Source organism: Cyrtonyx montezumae, unplaced genomic scaffold (assembly GCF_038088225.1).
Source record: "Cyrtonyx montezumae isolate F1298 unplaced genomic scaffold, pur_monq_1.0 scaffold_5, whole genome shotgun sequence".
NCBI classification, from domain to species: Eukaryota; Metazoa; Chordata; class Aves; order Galliformes; family Odontophoridae; genus Cyrtonyx; species Cyrtonyx montezumae.
In genome coordinates this window covers 2,482,252-2,493,073 of record NW_027072056.1, presented here as the reverse complement: position 1 = coordinate 2,493,073, position 10,822 = coordinate 2,482,252, and the positions used below count along the sequence as shown (strand labels likewise).

Genomic DNA, 10,822 nt, shown 5'->3' with positions numbered 1-10,822 from the left:
AAAATTCTCCTGGAAAGTCTGAAGGCTGGGCCTAAGTTTATTGATGGAAACTTACGTTTCACAGCCTACACAACAGAAAGTGAATTCAAGAGAGTTCCACTTCGATCTTAGCTAACAACGGTGGTCGCTTCATGGGGAAAAGAGGATGTTATGGAGGTGCCCTCTTCCTCCCAGTGGGAGCAGGATGCCAGTTACGCTCTGTCTTGCTTCAGCCCGCAGAGCTTGCATAAAACGAGCTCGCCCGCTCTCGCGGTTTGTTTTCTGTTGACAGCAACACCAGTGAAAGCAGCCGCTCCACCCGCGGTCCCTCACAGCCCCACGGCAGCGGGAGCCCAGCTGGGGGCGCCGGGCAGAGCGGGCGGCGCCGCCTCAGCGCTTTCCCTCAGCCCCGCCAGGGGGCGCGGCGTGAGGCGGGCGGTGCGTGGGGGGGGGGGGGGTCGGGCCGCGCCGCACCGCACGGTGCAGCATGGCGGCGGCGGAGGGTGCCTTGCAGCCCCAGGCCGGGGCGGTCGCCGCCGCCGCCGCCGCCAGCGCCGCTGCGGACGAGTCGTCGGACAGCGAGCCGGAGCAGGAGCCGGGCTCGCCGCAGAAGCTCATCCGCAAAGTCTCCACGTCCGGGCAGATCCGCCAGAAGGTGCGTGCCGCGGGCAGGGCCTCGGGCTCCGGTCAGCGCTGCCTCCGCGTCTCCTCAGCGCCGCCGCCTCCCCCTCCCTCGCTCCCGGCCCGCCCGTCCCCGGCCCGCCCCTCGCAGAGCTGCCGGGTACCCCGCGCCGCCCCCCAGGACCCTCCGGAGCCACCCCGGCAGTTCTCCCCGCCGGGACCCGCACCGCCCCTCCGAAGGCCGCCTCGGGCGCCCCGACCGCTCGGCACGGAGCTCAGGAGGACCTCCGCACACCGCCCTACCGGGACCCCGACAACCGCCCCTCCCCGCTCCGACCGCAGCCTCCCTGAGCCTTTACCTGGCTGTCCTGGTGGACGACAGGTTGACCAGTGTGCCCTCGTGGCCAAGAGAGCCAATGGCATTCTGGGGTGCATTAAAAAGAGCGTGGCCAGCAGGTCGAGGGAGGAGCAGTAGTTGTAGTTTCTCTGTATTGTTAACATAAAAGAAGATGTGAAGATTTCCTCCAGTCTTAGGCTGGGAACCACCCACAGGGAGTTGTCCTCTTCTGTACTATTTTTACTATAGCTACATGATTTTACTTTGTAGCCATTGAAGTTCTGTGTAACCCTTGGATTCTGTGCCATGCATTTCTGTTCAGGAACACCGGGTCGGTTACTCTCTGCCCTGGAGTCGCTGTTGTCTGAGGAGCAGGGGCTGGCACTGTGTGGGTGCAGGAGGCTGCTTGGTGCTCCTGGTGTCAATTTTGCATCTGTAGCAAAGGAGAGCAAATGTCTGCGTGCAGTGCAGCATCTGAGGTACATCCAATAGGGATCTGTTCCTGCTGGCTGGTTTGCTTTACTTTAAAAGATGTATTGGTGTTCACAGCCATGTGCGAGGGCTGTTTGCTCACCTCGTTACACACAGCAGAGCTGCTTTCTCTGCAGCAGGGATGCTGAGGGCCCGCTGTGGGCAGGAGGCTCTGTGAAGCCCTCCGAATGGGCTGCTGCTGGGTGCAGCCACGCTGTAGTGCTGCAGGACTTGATCCGGTCTGATCTGCTGTGGAAAGAGACACCTTTTGGGTCATCCCCTGCGCAGCAGTGGTGATGAGTATCAGCAGTTTGTCTTGCTGGAGGTTGGAGTAACCTTGTGATTCGTTCATACTGCTTGGGACAGGTGTCCCGTGGCAGCAGGGAGGAAGGATGCCTGTCTGACCTGTGCTCTTCATTCACCAATGCAGTGTCTGTGGCTTTCTCAGAGCGGGATCTCATGCTCATGGCAGGGTGTTAGAGATGCTGAGGTAAAAGGTGTGTTGAATTTTACCTTTGTTTGAATGAAGTAGAACACATCCCCATCTTCCTACTTAATCATTGCCTTGTTTTACATCACTTCCTGCGTCAGCATGGCTGGAAAGAGCCTAGACCAGCCACTTGAACTACATGAACATAAACATGCTAAGAGCAAGGATTATAAACAGATATTGTCCACAGCTGTTAAACCTCCTGTGTGTTAATCTGCAGACCTTCTGCTAAGCAGTGTCACATTTTCTAAGTAAGCCCAGGTATTAGGATACCAAGGATTGGTTTATTCTGGTGCTTGTTGATGGCTTTTTACGTCGTCATCGCTTTTTCTGTGCTCTGCTGCATGTAGAGCATTTCCTTGCCTTAAGGGCAGGGAGCAAAGACAATTTCTTGGGTACTCATTGCTGTGATGAGACCTTGAGGACATTGCTTCCTCGTTAAAAGCAGGCCTCATTTTTAATTTGTGCACTGAATGACACGGGGCAGACTACTGTGAGCTGCAGGAGCTGTTGGACAGGTTGGTCAGTGACAGCAGGAGGTGCAGGAAGGCTTTTACTGTGCCCTGAGGGTGTGCATCTCCTCTCCCTGCTGTAGTTAGCCAAAGACCATGCCTGTGCACGCAGTTAAATCACAATAAAAGGTTACTGTTATCACAGCTCAGGTGTGAAACCTGCTGTTGCCATGAGTCTCTCTGGGTTTACTTGTCAGGGTTGGTTGCAGGCATTCTGATCTTGCTTCCTTTAGTCCCAAGAAAACCTGTACAATACAGCTGCTTGCTGACCAGACCGTGGCACTTGGCTGAACTTGTTTCAGAGCCCAGGTGTGTTCTACTGAAATACGTTGGTGCAGCAATACAGTAAACTGTGTGGGTGTAGAGGTGCAGTGAGGGCCAAGCAGAGGCTGGGGCAGGTCCTGCCTGGCGTCCGGGCACCGAACGGTCCAGCCCTGGTGAAGTGCAAGGCAGGGGAAGGGTGAGCAGGAAGCTCAGTGTTGGAAGTCAGGTGCTGTGCTTAATGCACTGCTTTATTTTTAGCTAGGAAGAATTTTAGAGGAAGAGGAGAAGATAGGAAGTGTGCTATCAAGCCTCGTCGTGATTATTCTGGAGACGGAAAAGAACACTGGTGTGATAAGGTGCAGCTCGCAGGGTGACTGCCAAAGAAGCAGGCAGCACAGAGTGCTTCATCAGCCATTTTGGGACCTGTCGGACTCGTACCAGCATCGCGCTGCTCCAGCCCCTCTCTCTGCACCAGGCGTGCCCTGCTGCAGCCGGAGGAGCTTCTGCAGCAGGTGGGACTTGGGGAAGAGGCAAAATTAAATAGGAGAAGGGTAAATCCCTGCTGGTAAGCAGTGCTGGGGGCTCGGCCAGCCCAGGGGTGGTGAGCCAGCAGGGAGATGAGTGCTGGGAGCAGCAGTGGCCCCGGGAGGTGCGGCTGTGAATGGGGAGCGCTGCTCTCTGCGGCTCCGCAGTGCTGTGCCCTTCCTCCTCTGTGCTTCATCTTTCACTGTGAGCAGCACATTACGGAGGTCGGACGGATCGGCCGTTTCTCTCATTCATCAGCTTGGTGTGATTTGGGCATGCGAGGCTCTGCTTTGTTTACCAGACAGGATTTCAGCGGCGTCCTTGGGTGGCATCAGGAGGAGCTTTTGTTTAGACTGTCAGTCTGCCTTCTGTTTGCTTTTATGAGCGACTTTTCCGTAATTTTCGTAGGGTTTATGGCCATTTATCAGTACCTTGATCTTTTTAAGGCAAGTTTGCAGTATATATTTCAACAGAGTAGCAAACAGCGAGCAGCTCTCCGGGCTCGCTTGGCTCTTGGAAGCTGTCGCACTCCAGTAGCAGAGATGTCAGGTTCATTTACACTGAGGAGCAGGATAAATGAGCGGGGCTGTGCCTGCTCTGCTGAGGCCACACTGATCTCTATGCTACACTGTAGTGTGGATGGATCTCAGGACTGCTCTCTGCTGAGCAGCTCTGATGTGTGTGGCCAACAAAATGCATGGTGGGGGGAAAGCTCTCAGGCCCAGCAGGCACATGAGCACCTGAAGGAAGCTCACTTTTTCTCCTTGAGCTGCCTCACGGATAGGAACATCCCCCCATAGGTAAAGAAGTGTTGCTTTTCTTTCTGGAGGGCAAATCATTTAAGATTTGCTAGGATGAAATGAAAACAGAGCCACTTGCTGGTTTGATACGAGTGCTGACATCGGTGTTATGGTAGGAGATGATGCAGTTCGCTACAGGGATGGTGTGAAAGAGGTATGGCATAAATGTGGAGCCCACGTTCAGGGCTTTGTGGCTGAACTCTTCTGTCTGTGGCGCAGGTGCCAGGGTGCAGATGTCCTCGTGCTAACTCTGCCAGCAGGCTGCTTCCACTGCTGAGCACTGAGAAGGCTGGGATTTGAGGTGATGGTATGCTGCTGTAGGAGTGCTTGTGCCCTTGATCTGTGCTGTGCTTTGCATGCTCTTCAGGCTCTTCTGCTCTGATGTGCTTGGGAAACCACCCAGCATCGTGCTGCCATTGCTGTACTCTCAGTTTGCCTCGCTGCTGGAGACTTTGGATGCCATGTGAAAGCAACAGCTGTTACTTCCTTTCTAAAAACAAAACAAAGCACAAAACCACACACTTGTAGCTTTTCTCCTTCTAACTATAGCTCAGGTTCCAGGAACTAAAGGGCTCGCATAAAACTCTTGCGTGTTTTGAGAACATAGCTTTACCAAGAAGCCTGTGTTGCACTGTGAGGCTGATAACCATTCTTCCAAACAAAATTAGAGACAAAACAAGTATTTTTTGTTACAGGAATTTTTACTGACCGCCCCACCAGCACCTTTTGTTCCTTGCTTTTTCCCCTGTACTCCTTGCACTGAGAGTGCTTGCAGGTGTCTCCTGGTGAAGGAGGTGGCCCTGCAGGGAGGTGCAGCCCGGGACAGGCTGAGCGTGAGCTCACTGCAGCAGCAGTGCACGCAGAGGGGACGTGCCTGGCTGTGCTGGTGATTGCCTGATGTGCCATCAGGCCTTCTGGTTTTGGGGTAGCTCTTTTTGTTTCCTCACAGACAAGCTTTACGTCTGCTAACTATTTTCATGTTGCCGTTTGCTGTTTTTTTGTTTGTTTCGGAAAACAAAAAGGAAGCACCATCTTGGTTGCATAACATTTGCATCGAGCACATTTCATATTTGAGTCTCGTGAGTTCTGATCAGTTCAGCCATGTCACGTTCTGGTGGGGAGCAGTGACACCATCTCCATTTCCCTCGCCCGGAGTGGGTGCGTGCACCTTGTAGGAAAGGCATCAGGGCAGCTGTTTATTAAAAATCAGCCTCCTGGGAATGCGTGCCAGGGCCTTGTCTTCTGCTCAGCTCTGAGTTGAAGTGGTGTTCCCAGGGCTGCTCCCCTCTCTCCTGTTGTTGCTGGTGCTCATCGCGACGTCTTGGCATGGTCAAAGGTATCTGCAGGACGTTAAAACAGGGAAAGTGGAAAAACAAATGAAAAACTTTGAAGTATCCTTTAAAAGACACGTCGAGTGGATGAGGAAAAAAAAACTTAAAAGCACAGGTTGTTTAATACATAAATATGGAAAATCTGATAACGACAATTGTTGCAGATGAGATAAAAATACATTCTGCGATAGCGTCAGTATTAATTAAGTGGCTGGGGGCCAAAAGCTGCTTTCTGCTCTGAGCAGCGCAGTCCCCCTGGAATTCCAGTTGGAGTGGAAGGTGCAGGGTCCGGCACTGCCCTGCTGCCAGCACGTGGGGGTTGCTCCTGTGCCTCCCAGTGCTGGGATTTGGTCCTCGTCCTCCAGGTAAGGCTTTTGCTTTCCTGCATCCCGCAGTTCCCAGACCTGTGCTTTCTGCCAGCTTCTCCCTCCTCGCCGGCCTGCAGGATGGTGACGCGGGGAGGATGAGATCCCCAGCTGCATGCTGGATGTGCTCACCTACGTGTGGTCCTGGTTCTGCCTCCCCAGCCCGGTGCTGTGACTGCAAGATAGTGCCTCAGAGTGTGTGGGTGAGCGGAGCTGGGTGGCAGTGCTTTAGGCTCATGACATGGTTCTCTTTGAGTGAATGAGAGCGTGAGGTGAGCGTGCAGACCTGGGCACAGCACTGCAGGGTGCTGCTCCAAGGGCATGCTCAGCATCTCCTGCTGCTGTGTGGTGGTGTTGAGGTCTATGCTGCAGCCTGGCATGGGGCTTCCCACTGGATAGCACACAGGTTGCTAAAACACAGTGGTACTGAGCAGCGTGTGCTGGGGCCACAGACAGAGCATGACTATTGCCACTGTGGAACAGGCTCTCAGCCATCCTTCTGTTTTCACATTTGAGTCCTGTGGCTGACCTCTGATTTTGCTTTCTTTTTTTTTTTCCTTTTTTTGACATCTTTCTGTTGCAGTGAGCACACCTGATAATTTGTCCCTTTCATAAGAAACAGTTGTGCATTTTTCACTTGTGTGAGATCCTGCCTTTAATGTGGAACTGACAAGCAGGGCTGAGCACCCCGTAAGTGCTTGTGCAGTGCTGCAGATCTCTGTGTCCTGTACTCAGGATTGCTTTACTGCTCCAGATTTCCCCCTCTGAGCTTCCTGGAGTTAATTTCCAGGGTGTGACCACTGTCTGCTGGAAGGATGTTGCTCTCGGATTAGCTTGTTAACCCCCAGCCTTTTGACCTCTCGTGTCTTATTCTGCAGGCTGGGTTAGATTTATTCCCATAGCCTCTCTGCTGGATTTTGTCTTTGTACAGAAATACCAGTTCTGTGTTTATGACCTCAGAGTGCTTTATGGGACTATTCACTACAACTGTTTTATTCATGGCAAGGTGCAGCACTCTTCATCCGTGCTTGCCTTGACACACCAGGAGCACCTTAATCTGGCTGCAGAGCCCCGCTTGCCCAGAGCTGGTGCTGGTCCCTTGGTGGGTGTGTGCAGAGAGAGCCCATCAGCTCTGCATGTGCCTGGCTGTTTGGCTCTGTCCTGCCCATGCTCTGCTTCTTTAGCTTGCTGTTTGTTGTTTGGCATCAGCACCCAGCTCGCAGTTCTGCAGGGTACGCAAATAAAAGCAATCTGCGTCCCACAGTTTTTAACAGCCTGAAAGACACATGGCCAAAAGAGCAATCCAGATGCTGAAGACTTTGGTATTTAGGATCCTTGCTGCTTAGATAGCTTTGCATGTGCTCTCATGCAATTACTTTCTGTGGAACAGCAGAAAGATGTACTGTGGGATCAAAAGCCATGTTTCACAGAACCACAGGGACCTCTGGGGATCCCTCAGTCCCAACTGTTGCTGAGGGTCCTGCAGTGGGTCACACACACAAGTGTCCAGGTGGGTCTTGAATCTCCAGAGAAGGAGACTCTGCCACCCCTCTGGGCAGCCTTTTCCTTCCTGTGTGCTGGCACCCTCACAGTAAAGAAGCTCTTTCTCATGTCCTAATGGAACTTCCTGGCTTCTAGTTTGAGTCCCATGCCCTGTCGCTGGGCTGGGTACCACTGAAGAGAGCCTGGCCCCATCCACTTGACTCCCACCCTTTAGATATGTATAATCATGGATCAGATCCCCTTTCAGCTTTCTCTTCTGCAGGTTGAATGACCCCAGTGCTCTCAGCCTTCCCTCGTAAGGGAGATGCTCCAGCCCCTAGCAGTCTCTGTGACCCTCCACATTTCCCTGTCTCTCTGGATCTGCAGAGCCTGGACCGTGTGCTGCCCTGAGCATCTGTCCCCGAGAATATGCCGTGACCCAGCAGTGCGGTCAGCCACGCTGTGCTGCTGGGCCTGGCTGGGTGCTGCTGGCCTTGGGGTGTGCCAGAGCCTGCTGCCAGTGGCTGGAGGCTCGGGCCTACATGGGGGCTGCTCCTCCACTTGGCACTGCGGGCATACTGCATGCAGGAGGAGCAGGAGCAACCTGGGGAGCAGCTAAGGCACAATGCGATTGCTGTTTTTACTAGAACCACTCATGTTATCGGGGTAAGAAGCATTTCATCTGTGTAGGGTGGCTCTGGGACCTCTGATGTAGGCTGTGGGATGCAGAGGCAGCTCAGTCAAGCAATGCTGCAAGAAACAAGGCTGTGTCTGACTGGCTCTGTGCATGCCTCCTGCTTGTCCTCTGCTTCACAGCACTGTGTGGAGAGAAACTGGGCCCTGGAGCCCTCTGAAACCACCCCCATGAGGGCAGTGGCAAAACTTCTGTGCCGTCAGTTCGGGGCTAGGCCTGACTTCTGCACCCGTTTTGACAGTACAGATCTGAGGACATCCTATTTCTCATGTTTACGTGGGGATGAGCGATGGGGGGGCTCTGCTACTCATGGTGGGCTGAATTTTTGCCTGCAGGAAGTTGCTTTTCTTCAAGGCCACTGATAAATAATGAAATGCCAGAAGTTTCTTAGGCCTTCCAGCTGTTGAGCTGTGGTCTTTGCAGAGATGCTGAAGACTCTGCCCTGTGCACTGACACTTGCTCTACATTTGTGCAGTAGCCTTTTTCATGCCATGTGACAAAGGGGTCATGGGTGAAACCAGCAGTGGATCACTGCAGGTTGCCCCAGGAAGACGCTGTGTTTGTCACAGTGTTGTCCACCCATGGCATGCCACGGGACACCAGGGAGAGACACACGACTGGATGGCAGCAGCTCCATCGGGTTGCCCCTCTGTTCGTCCTGATGGAATGTTCCTGCTCCCCCTTCATCATGATTCAGAGCAGTAGCTTTTCCCATCGGATCCAACTAAAAGGGAAAGGGACATGAAAAATGGCTTCAGTTCATTTTTTTCTATGAGGAAGAAGTAACTCTGTTGGTGAGCTGCATGACTCCTAGTGATCAAAGGAGATTTTCAGATAAGGGCGTTGCAGAAGGAGCTGTGAGCAGCAGTAGCTCTCTCTCCCCCTTTCATTTCAGCCATCGCCCCGCTGCCGGGCCCTCTCCCCAGCTAATTCTGCTCAGCCGCATTCCTCTGCAAGCAGAAAGTCCTTTGGCTGTAAAATTAGAACAGAGGAGGAGAAAGGCAGCGATGTCTGAATCGTTTCATAAAGTCATCTTGATCTTATCTCCAGCCCTTTCCGCCCAAACCCACCAAACTCTTAGTGAGCGGCGTGCCTATAAATAGAAGAGCAGCTCGTGCGGAGCTGGGCAGCTCGGAACCGAGGCCGCTTCTGAGCAGTGCATGTGAGAGCGCGAGAGCCGCTGCTCGCTGGCCTTTCATGTCTGAGGTATGCAACAGGGAGGTTTGCTGTAGATAGGGGCTGCTAAGTGACACAGACCACTGCTTAGGGAGGGGCGAGGTGACCTCCGGAATTGTTGCCTTTTGGTTGGAAAAAAAAGAAAAAAAAAGAAAAAAAAAAAAGGGTGCTGTTTAAATGAGGCATGGAGGAATGCACGGCCTGTGCAGAGGTGAGTGAGCCCCGCAGGAGCAGCAGCGCCGGGAGCACAGGCCACACTGAGCGTCGCAGTTCTGCTGGGCCAGGCAGGAGCGTGGGGCTCTGGCTGACCCCAGCACAAGAATGTCTGTGAATAAGCAGAGCAGCAGAGGTCTGAAATTTCCTCCTGCAAGCTTCTATTTTTGCTCAGAATCCTGGCTGACTTGCTATCTTCTGGCTTTGCATCTTGGGAGTCTTCCCCATTCCTTTCTGCCTTCAGTTTGGGGCTTTGCAGAAATCGGTAGCTGCTTTCTCTGTCTCATTTTTTTTAATTGTATGTGCTTCGGCCAAGGAATGCGAAGAGATCCCTCCGTGTTTATGTTTTAATCTGGAAAAATCTCTTGCTACTTTTCCATTTCCTTCCCCGTAGCTGAGGCAGACTGGGGAGATGCGCGATGCGTGTAGCAGAGCAGTCAGGGTGCAGTTGCTGTGTGTCTGAGCTGGGTGCTGGGGGCTCAGGATCTCGGCCGGTGCTCTTGCAGGGCACAGCTGGGCAGTGCTGATGTCCCATGTGGCATCTGGCAGATGGGGCACGGGGAACGTGAATGACTGGTGGGGCATCTTGTGGAAAGTCCCTGGGGTGAATGTACCTGTCTTGGTTTCTTAGTTCTGGTCTGGATGGATTTCAGTGTTCTTGCAGTGGGATTGCTGCTGGGTCAGCCTTTCAATTCCATTTTCACTGAAGCTTCACATTAAGATCATGGCTGAGCTTCTGATTCTCTGCGTAGTGATACAGGGCTCCAATTTAAGCTTAAAATCCTGGTTCTGAGCATCTCTGTGGTGCTTTTAACTTCCGGACACTAAAGGCGTTGCCGGATGCCTTATGGATGCTTGGGATGTGTTCCCATAGCTGCGTCCCTGTCCTTTGGCAGCCACCCCGGAGGTGTAGGAGCATGTGTGGGAGATGTAGCTTCTGTTGAGAGCTCAGCCTTTGGCCGTGCATTTCTCTATCTCTTTTCATTCTGCTCAATACAGCGTGGGATCTGGGGATTGCTGGTTGCCTTGGCTTTGGTGAGCATTGGGATCAGCCGGCTGCCGGGCCTCAAGGCACTGACGTTTTCTGCGGGGAATACAGTGCAGCTCTTCCCCTGTCTGCAGCCCAGGGTGGGAGGGCAGTGGGGGCTGCTGGGTCTGGGTGTGCACAGAGCCCGCTCCCCTCCAGCCCATGCTGCAGGCCCTGCCACCTCGGGTTGCTCAGGCTCCATCCAGCAACAGTGCAGTCGTGTCGGCAGGCGGATGTTTCTCCTTAGAGTCAGCACTTTCTTCCAAGTGCTTTTTGAGGAAACTCTGAGCTTGGCAAGGGCCAGTGCGTGTGGAAAGTATTAAAATCCGCAGCTGTTTCAAAAAGGAAAGACCCACGTTAGAAATATATATAGCATTTTAAAAGCAAGTTTAGTGCCCTGGAAGGGATTTCTAAAACAATGTAAACCCTTTGGATCAGCGAGAGTATTTATTTAGTGCTCTGTAGTAGCCTGGCAATGGGCGTGCAGTGCTGTGTTGTGAATTAATTGCTGCTCATCGGTTGACCTAACTCTTGT

General features: G+C 53.2%; 1 protein-coding gene across 2 annotated transcripts in view; it reads left to right on the top strand.

Annotated features, from left to right (window-relative positions):
• The first annotated feature begins 478 nt into the window (after positions 1-478).
• The window catches only part of DGKD (diacylglycerol kinase delta), a 52,699-nt gene continuing 42,355 nt past the window's right edge, over positions 479-10,822 (top strand). The window contains exon 1 of one of the 2 annotated variants that reach the window (XM_065748132.1): positions 479-634. Coding sequence is in view for 1 of the 2 variants with exons in the window: in XM_065748130.1 (XP_065604202.1) it covers positions 9,232-9,258 (27 nt within the window). In the remaining variant the exon portion in view is untranslated. Of the gene's footprint in view, positions 635-8,702; positions 9,259-10,822 lie in introns of those variants that run through there. The other variant, XM_065748130.1, reaches the window with a different exon arrangement.